Source organism: Lissotriton vulgaris, chromosome 3_1 (assembly GCF_964263255.1).
Source record: "Lissotriton vulgaris chromosome 3_1, aLisVul1.2, whole genome shotgun sequence".
In the NCBI taxonomy this organism is placed as follows: Eukaryota; Metazoa; Chordata; class Amphibia; order Caudata; family Salamandridae; genus Lissotriton; species Lissotriton vulgaris.
In genome coordinates this window covers 1,342,809,866-1,342,831,269 of record NC_141689.1, presented here as the reverse complement: position 1 = coordinate 1,342,831,269, position 21,404 = coordinate 1,342,809,866, and the positions used below count along the sequence as shown (strand labels likewise).

General features: G+C 50.9%; 1 protein-coding gene across 1 annotated transcript in view; it reads right to left on the bottom strand.

Annotated features, from left to right (window-relative positions):
* FRAS1 (Fraser extracellular matrix complex subunit 1) overlaps positions 1–21,404 on the bottom strand; it is a 1,404,104-nt gene that overhangs the window by 815,858 nt on the left and 566,842 nt on the right. Inside the window, exon 11 of the mRNA XM_086961814.1 lies at positions 13,222–13,369. Within this exon, the coding sequence (XP_086817940.1) occupies positions 13,222–13,369 (148 nt within the window). The remainder of the gene's footprint in view (positions 1–13,221; positions 13,370–21,404) is intronic.

The following is a 21,404-nucleotide window of genomic DNA, read 5'->3' as shown; positions in this document are numbered from 1 at the left end:
CCTCCCGAAGAGGCAGACGAATCGGGGGATCGACTGACATGCTGAGTAGCTCGGGATACCAGTATCTTCGTGCCCAGTCCGGAGCCACAAGGACGACCTGGGCCCGGTCGCGCCTGATCTTCTTCAGCACTCTGGGCAGAAGTGGTATAGGCGGAAAGGCGTACAACAGACCGCAGCTCCACTCGCGACGAAAAGCGTCTCCGAGCGAGTGCCGCCTTGGAAACTCCAACGCGCAGAACTGCTGACATTGCGCGTTCTCTTCTGTGGCGAATAGATCTAACCAAGGCTCTCCCCACTGTCGAAAGAGGCCTTGCGCCACGTCCGAGTTCAGACGCCATTCGTGATCCATCATGCACCGGCGGCTGAGTTCGTCCGCCCTGGCATTCAGAGAGCCTGCCAGGTGTTGAACCACCAGGGTCACGCCCTGATGTTCCAGCCACTGCCAGAGGCGCAGAGCCTCCTGGCATAGGGTCCACGACCCCACACCGCCCTGTTTGTTGCAGTACCACATGGCGGTGGTGTTGTCGGTGAACACTTGCACTACGCTCCCCCTGACAGAGGGGAGGAATGCCTTCAGTGCAAGACGAATCGCCCGCAGCTCCAGAAGGTTGATGTGGAGCCGGGACTCCGCCGGAGACCAGAGGCCTCTGATCTCCGCCTCTCCCATGTGGCCACCCCAGCCCTGGAGGGACGCGTCCGTCACAACTACGTGCTCCGGCTGGGGTAGGAAGAGGGGTCTGCCACTGACCCAGTCGCGGTCCGTGAGTCACCACTGCAGTTGCTTCGCAGTGCCCTCCGAGATCAGGACATGATCGGACAGGTTGCCCTGATGCTGGGCCCACTGAAACTTCAGGTCCCACTGCAGAGCCCGCATCCGCCACCTGGCGTGACGCACCAGAAGGATGCAGGAGGCCATCAGCCCCAGAAGCGCAGCGTCAACCTGACCGAGACCCGGGATAACGGCCTGAATACCGGAATCAGAGCCTGAATATCCCGAACCCGCTGTTCGGGTGGGTAAACCCGAAACTGCGCCGAGTCGAGAACCGCTCCGATGAAGAGGAGCTTTTGAGAGGGACACAGGTGTGACTTCGGCACATTGATGGAGAACCCCAGCAAGTGCAGGAGGTCGGCCGTAGTCTGGAGGTGGCTGACGACTGACTGGGGCGAGCCCGCCTTCAACAACCAGTCGTCGAGGTAGGGGAAGACTGATATCCCCTGCCTGCACAGATGGGCTGCGACCACCGCCATCACCTTCGTGAACACCCGTGGGGCGCTGGCAAGGCCGAAGGGGAGCACGGTAAACTGAAAGTGCTCTTGGCCTACCATGAACCGCAGGTAACGCCGGTGGGCCGGCAGGACGGGGATGTGGAAATAGGCGTCCTGCAAGTCCAACACTACCATCCAGTCTCCCGGGTCCAGGGCAGCCAGGACCTGAGCCAAAGTGAGCATCTTGAACTTCTCCGTCCGGAGGAAGCCGTTGACGTTCCGCAGATCCAAGATAGGGCGTAGGCCCCCTTTGCCCTTCTTGGGTACCAGAAAGTAGTGGGAGTAACAACCACGTCCTACTTCTGGCCCAGGAACGCGCTCGATGGCCCTCTTGGCCAAGAGGGCCGAAACCTCCTCTTGCAGAAGTTGCAAGTGATCCCCCGACACACGGTGGTATTGAGGTGGCATGGATGGAGGGGAAGACTCGAAGGGGAGGGAGAAACCCCTTCGGACAATTTGCAGCACCCACCTGTCCGAAGTGACTGTATGCCAGTGGGAGAGGTGATGGCGAACCCTGCCTCCCACAGGCGTCACATGGGCCTGAAAACTCGGACTAGGAAGGTTTTGAGGCGGGGGCTGCTGAGGGAGGTGTGGACTGGCCTCGCCGTTGGCCCCGACCACCGCCACGGCGGTTCCCACGGCCGCCACCGCGTTGCTGAACATTCTGCGGCGCGTGGCTGACGGTCCGTGGTGGGGCGCCCCTTCCGTGGCCACGAAAGGAGCGAAAGGCACCCGATTGCTGGCGTGGGGCCGTAAGACCCAAGGACTTGGCCGTGGCCCTGGAGTCCTTGAAACGTTCCAGCGCATGGTCTGCCTTGTCGCCGAAGAGGCGACGGCCATCAAACGGCATGTCCAGGAGGGTGGCCTGGACATCGGCCGAGAAGTTGGCGGACCTCAACCAGGCGTGGCGTCGAACCGCCACCGTCGTTGCCATCGCCCTGCCCAGTGAGTCCGTGGTATCCAGCCCACACCGGATAGAAAAACGTGCCGCATCTCGGCCGTCCGCAAGGGTTTGGCTGAGTTTAGCCCTGACCTCCTCAGGGCATTGTGGCAGCACCTCCGCAACCGTGTCCCACAGGGTGTGGGTGTAGCGGCCCAAGAGACAGTTGGTGTTCACAGACCGTAGCCCTAGGCTCACAGACGAGAAGACCTTCTTCCCGAACTGCTCATATCTCTTGGATTCCCTGTCGGGCGGGGCCGACGGGAATGCGGTTTGGGAGGTAGAGGCCTGGATGACCAGGCTCTCGGGGGTGGGATGGGTGGACAAAAAGCATGGGTCGCCCAGTGCCGGGCGGTAGCGTCTGGCCACGTTCCTGTCCACAGGGGGGCCTGTGGCGGGCTTGGACCAAGTGCCCAGCAGAACGTCACACAAGGCCTCATTGAACGGCAGGAGGGGCTCCGCGGAGCCGGACTGCTGTTTGAGGACCTCAGTGAGGAGATTAGTCCTCACGGCCGCGACGGGGAGCTGAAGGTTTAAGGCCTTAGCTGCCTTCGTCAACACTACGCTGTAAGCAGAACCCGCCTCCGAAGCCACAGTCGGGGGCGACGTAAATCCAGTTCTGGCGAGGTGTCAATACCACTGGCCTCCCCAAGCTCATATGTCCAGTCCTGATGCGACTGGCAATCACGTGCCAGAGGGTCCTCGGACCCCTCCCATTGCTCCTCGTCACCTGGCTCCTGGAGACCAGGATTAACAGCCAGGGCCTCCTCGTGGAGATAGAAGTCTCCAAAGGCCGACGGGATCGGCGCCCAGCGGCGCCCCTCCGACTCCTGAGCAGGACCGTAGGAAACATTGGGGTCGACAACCACATCGGCTGTCGGGGACGACACCTGAAGGGACGGCGCCGGCGAGGTCGTAAGGTCGACCGGCGAGGTCCCGGATCCGGAGCCGGATCCAGCGAGGTCGCGCGGCTCCGGGACCGAAGTCGCCAGCGGCGCCGGGCCCGAAGTACCAGACGTCGTCGGGGCCGAAGCGCCCGACCCGGAAGGACCTCCAGACGGAGCCGATCGGCCCGAAGGCGCCACGGGAACCGACTGAGGAGGGAGGGCCCTCATGGCCATGAGGTACCTCTCGACCTCCTCCTGCGACGCGCCGTGCCCAGGGACCCGAAGGTGTGGGGCCGGCGGCGACGATTGCGACTCCCGCGGAGCCGCGTGGGCGGTGTCGCCCGAGTCCCCGGCCGCATCGAGCGAGCGTCGGGGCGGGTCGGAGGACCGATGGTGTCGCTCCGACCTCTCATGCCTCTTACCTGAGGACTTGGAACCAGACGATCGGTGTCCACTTCCGGAACGTCGATGACTCCGACCTCGCGACCTGTCCCTCGACCTCCCGTGGGACCGGGACCGGGACCTGGAGCGGCGTGGGGCCGAGTGCCTCAGCTCGAGACGCTTGCGGGACCGCTCCCGCCTAGCCTTCGACGTCAGAGCCCGGCAGTCGACGCAGGTTCGATCGTCGTGGTCGAGGCCTAAGCACTTCAGGCACCGGCGATGGGGGTCCGTGACCGACATGAGTCGGCCGCACTTCGAACAAGGCTTGAACCCGGGCATCCCTGGCACCGATAGTCGAGACAGTCGACTAAGAGAGATCAAAAAGGATCAAAAAACTATTCAGTCAAAAGTGACTGGTGGTAGAGCTTCTTCCGGATCTGCGCTAGCTGGCGCGGAAAAAAGAAGAACTGACGTCAGCGCGCATGGGCGCCGTCTAAGTACTCCGATGACGTCATCCCGGCGCTCACGACGCCGACGACGGACGCGGAGCCGCAGACGACGCCTACCAGCGCGCAGGGGTATTGCTACGCAAAAGTTTCCGGATCCAGTCTGACGCCTGGGGATATTCTAAGGTAAGGAATCTATCACTAACGTGTCTCTTTCAGATCCGCGAGGTTATAATGCACTTAAGAGTATATGGTATAGCGTTATCATGGAAACAGCTAAAGGACTTGGTTCCGAAAGCTGTAGACAGGCTCAGCTCATGCCAGAGCACTATCTCACATAATTCCAAGCACTCTGCCTCCAGGATTGTTAAGGCCTGCCATAGGAGTGACTTATAGGAGTATAGGTGTCCATGTTAGGGTTAGATATAGGTATACTATATCTAAAGCAAAGGGTGATTACACCACCTTGCCCCAGCTGATTGATTAGCCAGTTGTGTCAGATTTGGATGGCCAGCCAGGGGTGGCATAATACATGCTGCAGCCCCTGGTAGGCGCTGGGTGCACCTATGCCCTGGGTATCTAAGGTACACTGTACAGGGGCTGATAAGGTGACTCAGTATCCAATTAGATATGTACCTAGAGTACATGGAGTCCATTTTACAGAGAGAGCAGTGGGCCTGGGGTCCTGAATAGCGGGGCCCCAGGTCAACTAAGTCGAAAAACCAGCTAAACACCAGGCAAAAAGTTGGGGGCAACCATAGTCAGATATCTACCTTCCTACAGTAGTCACGATATAGGTGACTCCTCCCTTGGACAATACTGCGCATGGGCATCGGCTCCATCCTTAGATTGTTTTTCGCCATGATGAGAAATGATGGAGTTAGTAAAGATACAGTAAGAAAAAAAGGATGTCCATGCATTTGCATCTAAGTAAGATGAGAACTGGAATGGATACAGGTACGGGGAGGCGGGAGGGCGTAAACGAATCTGCAGCCCTACATGCCAAGAACAGATGCATACTAGTAAGTAGCATTTTCCGTTCGAGGCATATGAGCTGCAGATCGTACACTTAGCATCGATTGTACAGCAGTGTCTCCCCTAGCGGTGGTCGCCTGTATCCATTGCAGTAGTCTGAAATAATGTTCTAAGGACAGCCTGGCCTACTGCAGCTTGCTGCTTGGCTTGCACATCAACACAATAGTGTTTAGTGAAGGTGTGTGGTGTAGACCATGTTGCTCCCTAGCATATGTCCTCTAATGGTATATTTCCTAAGAAAGCCATAGAGGCTCCTAGCTTGCGAGTGGAGTGTGCTCTAGGAGGAACTGTTAGTGTGCGTTTAGCTTTTTGATAGCATATCTGTATGCACTTAAGAATCCACCTGGCAATCCCACCCTTAGAGATAGGGTTGCCTTTGTGTGGAGGAGAGAAAGATACAAAATTGTGTTGTCTTTCTAAAGGATTTAGTTCTATCTATGTAGTATAGCAGAGCTCTTTTAACATCTAACGTGTGTAAGGCCCTTTCTGCTAACAAGTCTGGGTTTTGGAAAAACACAGGTAACTCTACAGATTGATTTAAATGAAAAGGTGTGATAACCTTTGGAAGAAATTTTGGATTAGATCTGAGAACCACTTTATTAATATGTATTTGAAAAAATGGTTCTTGTATAATGAACGATTGTATTTCACTTACTCTTCTGAGAGAGGAGATGGCAACCAGGAAAGCAGTTTTCCATGTGAGAAATTGCAGTTCACATTTATGCAGAGGCTCAAAAGGGGGTCCGATGAGTCTCGTAAGGACCAAATTTAGGTTCCATACAGGAGAAGGTGGCAGCCTGGGAGGGATTATTCTTTTTAATCCTTCCATAAATGCTTTGATTGCAGGTACCCTAAAAAGAGACAAGTGTTGTCTATTTTGTAAATAGGCTACAGTTGCTGCAAGATGTAGGCGTATGGAAGAATATGCCAAATTAGACCTTTGTAGATGTAACAGGTAACAAATGATATTTTGGATGGAAGCATCCAGTGGATCAATGTGATTATGTTTGCAATATATTGCAAATCTTTTCCATTTGGCGGCATAACACGCTCTAGTAGTGGGTCTTCTCGCCTCTTTAATGATATTCATGCAGTCTGGTGGTAGGTTAAGATAACCAAACTCTAAGACTTCAGGAGCCAGATCGCCAAATTCAGTTGGTTCGGGTCTGGGTGTCTGATTTCTCCATGGTTCTGTTTTAACATCGAGGGTGTGAGCTGTAACTTTTGATGTGGAACCAGGGAGAGATCTAATAGCGTGATGAACCACGGCTGGCGTGCCCATGTGGGAGCTACTAGAATGAGCTTGAGAGGCTGTTGTTTGAGCTTGCGCACCACTAGTGGAATGAAGGGGAGAGGCGGAAAAGCGTACGCAAATCTGCCTGACCAGTTCATCCATATTGCATTGCCCTTGGGTGTGGGAACCTGGCGGCGAAGGCTGGGCATTTTGCATTTTCGTGGGTGGCAAACAGGTCTATGTGTGGGTGCCCCCACTGTTGGAAGAATGGTTGAAGAACTTGTGGATGCAGTTCCCATTCGTGAATCTGTTGTGACTGCCGACTCAACAGATCCGCTAACTGATTGTGAACTCCTGGAAGGTGTTCCGCTAACAGATATATGTTTTGAGGAACGGCCCATCTCCAAATGTTCTGTGCGAGCTGGAACAGTTGCAGAGAGTGTGTCCCGCCCTGTTTTGTATATAGTACATTGCTGTCATATTGTCCTTCCGGATTAAGACAGCTTTGTTCTGTACTTGAAGTTGAAAGGTTTTGAGTGCTAAGAATATTGCTAGCAACTCTAGATGGTTGATATGCAACAGCTTTTGTTGGTTGTTCCATCAACCTTGAGTCGTGTGGTGTAAGAGATGGGCTCCCCATCCTGTGAGGGACGCGTCTGTTGTGAGCACTATTTGTGGAACAGGCTCAAGGAACGGCTGTCCTCTTGAACTGATAGTGCTGTCCTTGTATTACAAACCGTAGGTACTTCCTGTGAGCAGGATCTATTGGGATGTGAAAGTAGGCGTCTTTTAAGTCTAGTGTTGAAAAGAAATCGCCTTGTCCTCTTGTCAGGTTTTTGGTGTTCCACCATTGCAGAGAGCGATGCGTACAACTGTCTACCAACACCAGGTCTGTGAGCTGACCTTGAGCCTGATTCCACTGTTGTGCTAGACACTCTTGTAATGGACGCATTTGCAGTCTTGCATGTGGCACTATGAAGTTGCAAGATGCCATCATGCCTATTAATCTCATGAACACTCTTGCTTGGAGAGACTGCTGGTGTTGAAAAGTTGAGATTAGGGTTGAATGCTCTGTATCCTGGCTGGACTGGGATACGCTAGAGCTGTAGATGTATTTATGGTAGCTCCTAGATACTGATGCACTTGCAAAGGCTCTAGGTGCGACTTTGTGTAGTTGATCGTAAACCCTAAGCCGTGCAACAGTTGAATTGTTAGCTGACTGTGTTGTACACATTGGTGGAATGATTTGGCTTTTATGAGCCAATCGTCCAGGTAAGGGAAGACGTGTATTTGTTGTCTTCTGAGATGTGCTGCTACTACTGCTAAGCACTTCGTGAACACTCTTGGAGCTGTTGTGACACCAAATGGAAGGACTTTGAACTGATAGTGCTGTCCTTGTATTACAAACCGTAGGTACTTCCTGTGAGCAGGATGTATTGTGATGTGAAAGTAGGCGTCCTTTAAGTCTAGTGTTGAAAGGAAACCGCCTTGTTGCAGCAGTGGGAGCACTTGTTGCAGAGTGGTCATATGAAAATGATCTGATTGTATGTAATGGTTGAGGGGCCTGAGGTCGAGAATTGGTCTCAGTGTGCCGTCCTTTTTGGGAAATAGAAAATACAGTGAGTAAACCCCCGTCCCCTGTCCCTCTAATGGGACTAGTTGAATAGCATCTTTTTGTAGAAGTGCTAGGACTTCTTGTTGAAGCAGAGTCAGGGATCTGTAGACATAGGACGCTGCCTGGGTGGTATGTTTGGGGGGGTTGTTGTAAGTTCTAGGCAGTAGCCATGTTGGATAATCTGTCTCGCCCACCTGTCCGTTGTTATGGAGTTCCAGACAGGCAGGAACTGTGTTAATCTGTTGGTGGAGCAGAGGGAAGTCACTGTTTAGTTGTGGAGAAGGAGCGATTGCTGTTGTTACCGCGTCCTCTTCCCTTGTTATTATTGCCCCTGTATCCGCCTCTAAAATATCCCTTATTAGAGGAGGTTTGTGTTTGTATTTTGAAAGATGCTGCTGTGTCTGCTCCAGTCTGCTTGGAGCCTCCTCTATAAAAGAAGCGACAAAAGGAACCTCTAGTTTGTATGGACTGTAAGGCTCCCATTGACTTTGACGTGTCCGTGTCTTTTTTCATTTTCTCCAGTGTAGTGTCTACTTCTGGATCGAATAACTGGTTCTGGTTAAAGGGCTGTTTCAAAATTGTGGTTTGCACCTCTTGTTTGAACCCGGAAATGCACAGCCATGCATGTCTCCTGAGTATCACGCTAGTATTTACAGCTCTAGCAGTTGTATCTGCGACATCTAGTGCACATTTTATTGAGGCATTGGATATTAATTTGCCTTTTTGAATAAGCTCAGTTGCCTTATCCTTATACTGATCTGGGAGGTGCTGCATTAGTGTTTCTAATTGGTCGTAATGAGCCCTGTCATAACGTGAGAGAAGGGCTTGTGTATTGGCAATGCGCCATATATTTGTAGCTTGTGCAGCAATCCTTTTACCTGACGCATCAATAACTTTGGATTCCTTGTCAGGTGGGGGCGTTTCCCCAGAAGTCCGTGAATTCACCCTTTTTCTTGCATTGGACACTACTAAAGAGTCTAAATGGAGGATGTCCCTTAATATAGGTTGGGTCAGAGGGTGCAGGCCTGTATTTCTTTTCTATCCTTGGATTCAGTACCCTAGCATGCACAGGATCTTTGAATATTTCTGGCGCGTGCTTAATGACTCCTTTGATCATGGGAAGAATGTGAGTAGATCTGTGGGATAGCTCAAATGTATCCAACAGAAAATCCTCCTCAATGTCATCAGAGTGCATTGTATGTAACATTGTGGTAAATAGCAGCCCTGTGTAAGAGGTGATTAAAGCCAATGCTGTCCTCTGGAGCAGAGGGCTTTGATGGGTATAACTGCGGATCCGGGATATCAGGCACATTATGAGGTGGAAAGGTATAGACATCCTCATCTAAAGGATATGTATTTGGGTCTGTATTCGGATCCTCCCCACCACCTAGGTCATACTTCTCATCAGTTTGAGGTGAATGTGAGGATGCAGGAGAGGCTACAGGAGAGATTTGAAGTGAAATGTAAGGAGATGAAGGAGATACAGGAGAGGGAAGTTGCACAGTCCTTCTTTTTGGCAGGAACCACAGGTGTAGGTGGCATTTCTGCTAGTCTCTTCTTAAGAGGTATAGCACCCACATGTTCAGTCTTTGGATTTATGTATATTTTCTTCTGTTTAGGGTCTGGTCTAAACAATTCTTCCTCCTCCTCCTCTACAACCTTCTTCGGTTCCGAAAGAGGTTGTTTTTGTCGTTTTGCCTTGGGAGGTGTTACAGTGTCCTGTGGCAAAGTTCTTTGTGCCGAAGGTGTTACTTTCAGTTTGACAGGTGTGTCCGAGGGCTTCGGGACCTCAGGATCCGGCCTTGCAGGTGTTGTCACCGGAACGGCAGTCTTCGGAGTGGAAGCTGACTTTCCATCTTTATCTTTAGATTTTGACGGCTTTGGAGCCGAAGCTTCTTTTGATTTTGGTACCGAAGGGTCTTTCGCTTTCGGCGTCGAAGAATCTTTCGGTTTCGGTGCCGAAGAGTCTTTCTGCTTCGGTGCCGAAGAGTCTTTCGGTTTAGGTGCCGAAGAGTCTTTTAGTTTCGGTGCCGAAGAGTCTTTTGGTCTCAGTGCCGTTGGAAGTGGTGGGATCGGCACGTGTGGTTTGCTCGGTGCAAGAGCACCTGAAGGCGTAGTTGTCTTCCTCGGAGTCGAGCTCGAAGTCTGGGCTTTAAGAGGGAGCGCTTGGTCTCGACTGGGCCCTTTGGGCGGAGTGCTGACCTTCGCCTTTGGCTTGGGCAGTGTATGCGGTGCAGGGGCAGAGGTACTCATGGGTTGACGTGATGAAATCGAGTCGTCCGAGTCCTCTGCCTCTGATATGATCTGGAGATCCGGCGAGTCATCTTCTTCTGGAACGAGCGGAACCTCGTTGTCGAAGATATTGTCCGGCGCTGGGGCTTATCTCCTCATTTCGTGTCGACGGGCCCTCCGATCCCGGATGGTCTTCTTTAATTGGAAGGACGCATAAGCTGTGCAGGTCGACTCGTTGTGGTCCGGCGATAGACAGAGGTTGCAAACCTCGTGATGATCGCTATGCAGGAATTTTGCCTGGCATTTCGGGCATTTCTTGAACAGAGTTCTTTCCATGTGGTGTAGGCCGCACGATGTCGATAGGCCTAACGGGCCACTTTGATGACTGGAATGGAAGTTATGTCGTCGAAATGCCTTGTCTTCGATGTCGAAGGTAGTTTTTCGAAGTTGCTGGAAAAGTTTTTCTAGCTGGAGCGCGGAAACTTTCATCCGAACCCAGTGGCGGAAAAAAACTATCTAAGGATGGAGCCGATGCCCATGCGCAGTATTGTCCAAGGGAGGAGTCACCTATATCGTGACTACAAAGACTTCTCAAGAGAAGACAACAACCTGCAATCATCCGAGCCCAACACCAGGTGGCGATCTAATGCTAAGTGTATGATCTGCAGTTCATATGCCTCGAACATATTCTGCTCTGTCCAGTGTCATATGAGGCATTGAGGGGAGTTATAAGGAAAGAGTTTATAGAATTGGTTTCAACAGCAATAGCATGAACAGTGAAGAGCAGTGATATGGATATGTAACTTTTCTAGGAAGTGCAGAGAAAAATCTGAGCATATCAAGACATCACTATCACACTACACTTGGATTGTGATTCAATTAAAATTACAAGCTTTCTTCTGACGGTTAAGATCTATAGTTAGAAAGGTGATATTCTATCTACCATCAGCGAATCACAATGGTTCATGATTAATTTATCAAGAGAAGACTAAGGAGGTTTCCAACTACAAAAGAATAAATTGGAAAGGACCAAACATCTTATGCCCTCGCACTGAGCAAGCATTCCACAACTGCGAAACATGTTAACTGTAGTGATTTTTTTAATTGAACAAACAGACGGTTACTTTAAGAAGACCGGCTTCTTTCCGGCTCAGATTAGACTATGTACTAAAAAAGTTATGTTTTAGCATCGAAAAACCTTCTGACATAGGCGTTTGTTATAAGATTTTCTACACGAGAGTGTCATGAAACTATGCTATCTACTGAATATCAATAGATTAGTTTTCCTAATAAAAATACAATATAAATAAAATATATTGACCAGTATAGTTTATTCTTCAACATTTAACAATTTAGTATATAGCTCCCACAACTACTGCTTTGGTTTGATATCAGTAGGGTTACTGACTAAGGGGGTGTTAGCGACCACAGGGCCATTTCTATAATATAACCCAATATAGTAATATGTTTTTCAAGAGTTTATAGATGTCATGAGAGCGGAAGATCTGTAAGTGAACCACAATCTGTTACTCCAAAGTGGTCATTGCTATATCTTCAAGTGATATTTTTACGAGATTTGAAAACCAGAGAGACTCCTCTCCAACCCAGAATACCTTGTCTACAAACAAAATGCTAATACTAGGGTACAGCAATGAACCACATCGGAGCCAGAGGCCTTTTGTAGCCTGGCGTCAGTCAGAAAAACAAAGTCTTATTTAAATTCAGCCTGGAGGGAATAGAACTGCGTTTTGCCAAAGAGTGGAAATTCAGTAACACAGTTAAAAGGTTTGTAGCCTGAGAAGCCACAAAGAAAACAGTTGCAGTGTGGCCACTTCCTAACTTATAAATATGCTCTGCATACTTTGGTGCTAAAAGAATATATTCCTACACTGAAGATACTAGATTTTCAGCTGAATACGTTTGGTCACAGTCAACCGGCAGGCGCGCAGACTATGTCCTGGCAACCGGGCTTGCGTCTAATGCACCTGCGGTACACAACAGTACCTATATACGATTCCAAAGCCAGGGATATGATTCCTTAACAGAAAACTACACTGTTGACGGCTGAACAACCACTCCTACAAGGATGCTAGTAGCAATAAAAGAGAAGCAATACTTTATCTGGGGGAAGGTATCTGGAAGTGCCCTATTCTTTATAAATAACGGGCCCAATGCAAAAACACTGAAATCTGAGAAGGGTCGGTGTGCTCTGATGACATGACCCCCAACAACCAAAAAAGACACTATGTAAGGCACAACTAAACAGGTACTATACGTTTATGTAACTAGATAGAGCTCAGGTAAGCATGGAAGCAAAATTATAGACAACTGATTCTGTCCTTCCCAAAAAAGAGACCCAATTTAAAGCAGAATGAGGGAACTGTGCACTATAAAGCACTCACAATTCTGAAGGTCAAGTTAACAGGTGTCCTGCCTTGGACATGGTCCCTGCAATAATAAACTGTACCACTCACCTCTGGGCAACTACTCCTACAACATGGCATCTAAAATAGTCAGATCAGAAATATTCAGTTCTAAAAAAAGATGCCTGAAACACATCTTATACAGAATAGGCCCTCAAGTAAGAAAACCAGTCTCTGAAGTGTCTATATGTTTAGGAGATTCAGGGTATGGAAAGCTGTGAGGCGCAAGGGTACCTCTACAAGATTAAATGTCCTAGCAAATTAAGGATGTAAACTTTCATAATTATAGGTTTCTCAGTCATATTTCCGGTTACTTTGTATGCTTTTTTATTACATGTTTTGGTTTTGTTCTAACATCTGTGTCTTGATGTGTTGAATATCTTTATCCTATTTGTCTTGTTTTGTTTTGTAACCGTTTCTCCTTAAAAAATAAATAAAAGAAAGAGGTGTTGCGTCTCAAGGTTGCTCTAGGATAGTGATCAGATATTATGTAGACTGTAAATGGAATGTGCAATCAATGTTATGCAGTTGTTTTTCAACCAAAGACTGAAGTAGCTGAAAACACCTTGATCTTTTTGAGCATGGAGTAAAGTAGAAGTCTTTACTCTTTCTGTCAACCGTATGCACTGATAACTGATGTATTAAACCAGCAACACAGAAGGAGGTACAGCACAAGAGCGGTCTGTTCATCTATTGCACTATGAATTCTACACAATAAAATGTGCACAAAGAAAGACCTTTATGGGCTCCTGTCCCACTTACCATCTTGAAAGGTATCATTGATTCCAACCGTAGCTTGGAAGGGTTTGGCTATTTCAGCTCCTTGAGCTGAGCTAAGGAATACAACAAACGTCTCAAGTCCTTCGATCATCGGGCTCTGTATATCATCCAAAATTGTCAAAGTGCAAAACTACAATGAATAGAAAATGGTGAACAATAGAAAGGTTAAACGCTCAGATGAAAATGTTGCATGTAGAAAGAAATCATGAATGACAAGGCAAAAATCATGCAGCATTTTATACACACAATATATTAGTTGCTGTACTTTTCCGTTGCAAAGAAAAATATTTATTTTTATAAATAGCAATTACTGTAATAGTTTAGCTAACTGAATTAAAACAAATGTGAAAATTACTGTTTGAGACTGAACAAACCAAGCTATACTCCTATTCATTTGATGCCATGCTCTCTTTTTTAGGTCTCACCTGCCAATGTGCTTGTGCTTTGCTGGCGAGACATATAGAGGGGCACCAGAAAGTCCTACCAAGAGGGCTTTGGAATGCAGATTATGGCCAGTGCATGTGCGACGGGTGCGCTCTCGCCATTTGCTCCCCCCCAATCAGACTTGAAAGGAAGCTGCTCGCACACCACTATTTGTCTGAGCCTCGGAATCAGACTTCAAAGGCTGCCGCTTAACCGCCCATCACCCCCACGTCTGCCCCTTCCCCGTCTCTCTTTTCTCGACTCTTTCTTCCGGATTCTCCTCCCTTCCTGTGTATCCTCTGCCTGCATTCCACAGTCTCTCGCTAACAGTTTGCTTTCAAGCTCTCAATTACCCTTCCCTCCTATCTCAGTCTGCCCTTTTCCCTAGGTCTTTCTTCTCTGTGTGCCCGCTCTGCCTCCTCAGTTTCCTCCTCTGTTTCACTGCCAGTCTTTCTTTTGCGACCTTCTCTCCCTCCCTCTTTCCTTTCAGTCTACACACTATTTACTTCACCCTCATTTCTCTTTCGCCGTGTGCCTCTCTTGTCGCTCACCCTTCGCATCTTTCCTATTACTTTGCCTTGAACCTCACGCCATCCTGTCTCACTTCCTCTGCCTCTTTCTAATGTCATTCTACGTATCACCCCCATCGAATTCTGGAGTTTTGCGCTTCTTTCTCAAAGTCGCCTCCCCGTAACCTCTATTTAATTTTTTACATTTTTTCTTTCTCTCAATTTCATCTATCTTGGTCTCATATTTACTTTACTCTTTCTGTTCCGGCCCACTTACTACTGAATCTTTAACATCCCCGCCTCACACTGCTGCACGCCTCACACTGCTGCACGCCACACACTGCTGCACGCCACACACTGCTGCACGCCTCACACTGCTGCACGCCTCACACTGCTGCACGCCACACACTGCTGCACGCCACACACTGCTGCACGCCTCACACTGCTGCACGCCTCACAATGCTGCACGCCTCACACTGCTGCACACCTCACACTGCTGCACGCCTCACACTGCTGCAGGCCTCACACTGCTGTATGCCTCACACTGCTGCACGCTTCATACTGCTACATGCTGCTGCATTACTCACACTGCTGCATGCTGCACACTGCTGCACGCCTCACACTGCTGCACGCCTCACTGCTGCACGCCGCACACTGCTGCACGCCGCACACCGCTGCACACTGCTGCACGCCTCACACTGCTGCACGCCTCACACTGCTGCACGCCACACACTGCTGCACGCCACACACTGCTGCATGCCACACACTGCTGCATGCCACACACTGCTGCATGCCACACACTGCTGCATGCCACATACTTCACAATGCCGCATGCCTCACACTGCTGCACGCCTCACACTGCTGCACGCCTCACACTGCTGCACGCCTCACACTGCTACATGCTGCTGCATTACTCACACTGCTGCATGCTGCACACTGCTGCACGCCTCACACTGCTGCACGCCTCACTGCTGCACGCCGCACACTGCTGCACGCCGCACACTGCTGCATGCCACACACTGCTGCACGCCACTCACTGCTGCACGCCACACACAGCTGCACGCCACACACTGCTGCACGCCATACCCTGCTGCGCGCCTCACACTGCTGCGCGCCTCACACTGCTGCACGCCTCACACTGCTGCACACTGCTGCATTACTCACACTGCTGCACGCCTCAAACTGCTGCACACTGCTGCATTACTCACACTGCTGCACGCCACACACTGCTGCACGCCACACTGCTGCTTTACTCATACTTCTGCATGCTGCACACCGTTGCACGACACAATGCTGCACGCCTCACACCTCACACTGCTGCACGCCGCACACTGCTGCACGTCTCACACTGCGGCACGCTGCACACTACTGCACGCTGCACACTGCTGCACGCTGCTGCACACTGCACACTGCCGCACGCCTCAAACTGCTGCACGCCTCACACTGCTGTACACTGCTACATTACTCACACTGCAGCACGCTGCACACTGCGGCACGCCGCACAGTGCAGCACGCTGCACACTACTGCACGCTGCACACTGCTGCACGCTGCTGCATGCTGCACACTGCTGCGCGCCTCTTACTGCTGCACGCCTCACACTGCTGCACGCTGCACACTGATGCATTACTCACACTGCTGCACGCTGCACACTGATGCATTACTCACACTGCTGCACGCCACCCACTGCTGCACACCTCACACCGCTGCACACTGCTGCACGCCTCACACTGCTGCACGCCTCACACTGCTGCATGTCACACAGTGCTGCATGCCGCACGCCTCAAACTGCTGCAAGCCTCACACTGCTGCAAGCTTCACACTGCTGCACGCCTCACACTGCTGCATGCTGCTGCTTTACTCACACTGCTGCATGCTGCACACTGCTGCACGCCTCACACTGCTGCACGCCTCACTTCTGCACGCCTCACACTGCTGCACGCCGCATACTGCTGCACGCCACACACTGCTGCACGCCACACACTGCTGCACGCCACACACTGCTGCACGCCTCACACTGCAGCACGCCTCATACTGCTGCATGCCTCACACTGCTGCACACTGATGCACGCCACACACTGCTGCACGCCACACTGCTGCTTTACTCATACTGCTGCATGCTGCACACCGCTGCACAACACAACGCTGCACGCCTCACACTGCTGCACGCCTCACACTGCTGCATGCCTCACACTGCGGCACGCCGCACACTACTGCACGCTGCACACTACTGCACGCTGCACAATGCTGCACGCTGCTGCATGCTGCACACTGCCGCACGCCTCACACTGCTGCACGCCTCACATTGCTGCACGCCACACACTGCTGCACGCCACACTGCTGCTTTACTCATACTGCTGCATGCTGCACACCGCTGCACGACACAATGCTGCACGCCTCACACTGCTGCACGCCTCACACTGCTGCACGCCTGACACTGCTGCACGCTGCTGCATGCTGCACACTGCCGCACGCCTCACACTGCTGCACGCCTCACACTGCTGCATGCTGCACACTGCTGCATTACTCACACTGCTGCATGCCACACACTGTAGCACGCCACACACTGCTGCATGCTACACACTGCTGCACACCACACACTGCTGCACGCCACACACTGCTGCATGCCACACTGCTGCACGCCACACACTGCTGCACGCCACACACTGCTGCACGCCACACACTGCTGCACGCCACACGCTGCTGCACGCCTCACAACACCACCACATCACTCTAGGACACCACCACATCACTCTAGGACACCACCACATCACTTTAGGACACCACCACATCACTGTAGGACACCACCACATCTCTCAGGGGCACCACCGCATCACTCAGGGGCATCACCACATCACTCAGGGGCACCCCCACATCACTCGGGCACACCACCACATCACTTGGGGAGACCACCACATCAATCGGGGACACCACCACATCAATCGGGGACACCACCACATCACTCGGGGGCACCACCACATCACTCGGGGGCACCACCACATCAATTAGGGGCACCACCACATCATTTAGGGGCACCACCACATCATTTAGGGGCACCACCACATAACTTGGGGACACCACCACATCACTCGGGGACACCCCCACATCACTCAGGGGCACCACCACATCACTTGGGGGCACCACCACATCACTTGGGGGCACCACCACATCACTCGGGGAGACCACCACATCACTCGGGGGCACCACCACATCACTCGGGGGCAACACCATATCACTCGGGGACACAACATCACTCGGGGGCACCACCACATCATTTAGGGGCACCACCACATCACTCAGGGGCACCACCACATCACTCAGGGGCACCACTCAGGGGCACCACCACATCACTCAGGGGCACCACCACATCACTCAGGGACACCACCACATCACTTGGGGACACCACCACATCACTCGGGGACACCACCACATCACTCAGGGGCACCACCACATCACTCAGGGGCACCACCACATCACTCAGGGGGACCACCACATCACTCAGGGGGACCACCACATCACTCAGGGACACCACCACATCACTCGGGGACACCACCACATCACTCGGGGACACCACCACATCACTCGGAGACACCACCACATCACTCGGGGACACCACCACATCACTCGGAGACACCACCGCATCACTCGGAGACACCACCACATCACTCGGGGGCACCAGCAAATCACTTGGGGGCACCACCACATCACTTGGGGGCACCACCACATCACTCGGGGACACCACCACATAACTCCGGGACACCACTACATCACTCCGGGGCACCACCACATCACTCGGGCACACCACCACATCACTCGGGGGCACCACCACATCACTCGGAGACACCACCACATCACTCGGGGACACCACCACATCACTCAGGGACACCACCACATCACTCGGGGACACCACCACATCACTCGGGGACACCACCACATCACTCGGGGGCACCACCAAATCACTCAGGGGCACCACCACATCACTCAGGGACACCACCACATCACTCAGGGGCACCACCACATCACTCAGGGGCACCACCACATCACTCAGGGGCACCACCACATCACTGGCGGACACCACCACATCACTCGAGGACACCACCACATCACTCGGGGACACCACCACATCACTCGGGGACACCACCACATCACTCAGGGGCACCATCAAATCACTCAGGGGCACCACCACATCACTCAGGGGCACCACCACATCATTTAGGGGCACCACCACATCATTTAGGGGCACCACCACATCACTCAGGGGCACCACCACATCACTCAGGGGCACAATCACATCACTCAGGGGCACCACCAGATCACTCAGGGGCACCACCACATCACTCAGGGGCACCACTCAGGGGCACCACCACATCACTCAGGGACACCACCACATCACTCAGGGGCACCACCACATCACTCAGGGACACCACCACATCATTAGGGGACTCCACCACATCACTCGCGGACACCACCACATCACTCGGGGACACCACCACATCACTTGGGGACACCACCACATCACTCCGGGACACCACCACATCAATCTGTGACACCACCACATCACTCGGGGACACCACCACATCACTCGGGGACACCACCACATCACTCCGGGACACCACCACATCACTCCGGGACACCACCACATCACTCTGGGACACCACCACATCACTCGGGAGAGGTATGGCGCCTCGGCCAGGGTGACTGACTCTGGAATCTGGGGATCACGGTGCAATCCCCGGGGCCGGCGGCAGATTAGACCAGCACCATGTGACTCTGGGCAATAGCTTGCTTAATCTTCCCAACGGCCCCCAGCGCCTAGAGATCCTAACGGGTGATGGTTCGCCCTTTACAAAATGTGGATTATTATTATTATTATTATTATTAATATTATTATTATTATTATTATTACTCTATGACACCACCACATCACTCTGGGATACCACCACATCACTCTAATACACCACCACATCACTCTAATACACCACCACATCACTCAGCCCAACCACATCATCACTCAGCACCACAAAAGCACTGTCCTTGCTTGCTACCAACAACCATTGCCATAGCCAATAAGACTCGCATTAGGAAAGTGTACGTTATTGGCTTTGTGAATGACAATGCTATTAATTTATATATTTTCAAAGCCAACACATATTTAAAAAAATTGTCATTTACAATACCAATAGCTCACACTTTCCCAGTGCGAGACCTATTGCATTGCAAATGCTTGTTTTGAATATGTGAGCATTTACTGCTAAAAAGGGCAGTTTCTTAGATAATGATGCCACTGCCTGACCCAGTTTATAAGGTGATGGGGCGTGGGGGGGGGGAATATTGGGTGGTCAAGGGCATACAGGGATTACAGTGCCCGACCTTGGGTGGTAAAGATTATGTTACTTACTGTATAAGAATCTGTTCCAGGAATGTAGTGCTGTAGATTCACTTGCTTGGCATATTCCTGCCATCTAGTGTTGGATTTAAATGAGTGCAAGTAGTTTTTCTTTAAAGAAGCCTTTCAAGTCATGAATTTGAGTGACTCTTCCTATTGGTGATAATATGCATGGGCATCGACTCCACTGTTAGATTGTTTTCCCGCAGGCAGGTGAGAATGGAGTGGAAAATTAGTGTAGGAAAGAGAAGCCGGGTCTGGTAGCTTAGTGGACTAATGCGTCCACTGTACGTGGCTGTGTTCGAGCTCACGGTCACAGGTTCAAATCCCGGCAGATCTACTTAGCCTTTCATCGCTCAGAGGTTGATAAAATGAGAACCATGGAGTTGGGTAATAATAAACATCTGTTATTCAGTGCCTTGATACCCTTGGGTGATATGTGCGTTTTACGAAAACACGTTATGTTCATGCGTAGCAAAAAGGTAAAGGAAACTGCAACAAACGCAGATGTGTGGGGAGGTGGGTGGGCGCTTGTGAATCTACAGTGCTAAATACCAAGAACAGATGCTTACAGGGTGAGTAACAATCCGTTTGAGGCATGTGTAGCTGTGGATATCCATGCTTTGAATAGACTGTAAAACAGCTCTCCTCAAAGCCGTGGCTAACAGGTGGGTGTTGCAGGTTTTTGAAAGTATACACATAGCACTGCCTGTCCTACATGAGCGTGTTGGCATGTTAGAGCATCCACACAATAATGCTTTGTGAACGTATGTGATGTAGACTATGACGCTGCTTTGCATATGTCAGCTAGTGGGATGTTCCAAAGTAAGCCATAGGAGCCCCTATTTTTCGACAGAGGGTGCTCAAGGGAATGGAGGTTGCATTCTTTTGCCCTTAACCTAACATGTTTGAATACAATTAACTATCCATTTGGCGATGCTGGATTTGGGTGTAGGCTTTCCTTTCAATGGCGGTGAGAACACAACAAAAAGTTTTTAGTTTTTTTCTTTTATAGTTTTAGTTCTATGAATGTAGTACATGATGTCTTTTTGACATCTAATGTATGGAGAAACCATTGAGCCTTTGGTGCACTGGCCTCCTAGCATGGATATGTACAAATAGTGGCCAAACATCAATGGGGTGTAGGGATAAAGGTGCCATTATAACCATGGTTATGGCTCCGCAGGCCAAACCCTACCTGAAGAGTTGCACAAGATCGTCAATGCTGATAATGTCCCAAAGTCACACCCTATGGCTGTGGTTGAGTGAGTGGGGAGGAATTACTGGCCTAAAGAAGGTAGTTGTATCTCCTGCCATCCCAGTGGAGTGTCTGCTGGGCAATGACTTAGATGGTTCTGCTTGGCAGAAGTAGAGAGGAGGACCCATACACCAATGATGGGTCTCATTGAATGGTTGGGTGTTAGTACCAGTGCACAGGAGACCCTGACAGAGTTGAGGGATCCTGGAGCCTGAAACTATGAACCAGGTCAACTATGAACTTAGGCCAAAAGGAGGGGCAGGAAGGCTGGCAGCCCAGTTTTCAAAATGTTGACAGGCCCAAAAGGAGCCCAAATCCCACTGGGAAGGGCTTTAGTGCCTGAAGAGTGTAGGAAACTTGCTCTATATATACTACATCACAAGGTATTGTGTGTATAGAGTCCAGGTGACTACAGAGGTAGGCAGAGGTTAATGTTAGATAGAACCTTACTCTCTATTTGTGGTAGAGTGGTCGAGCAGTAAGGCAGTATCAGAGGAAAGTGTTAAGCATTTGATGTACACCCTCAGCCAGTAAATGAATTCACACACTCAAGAACTGAGCTCTAGGCCAATTGTTTTTGAAAAAACAATA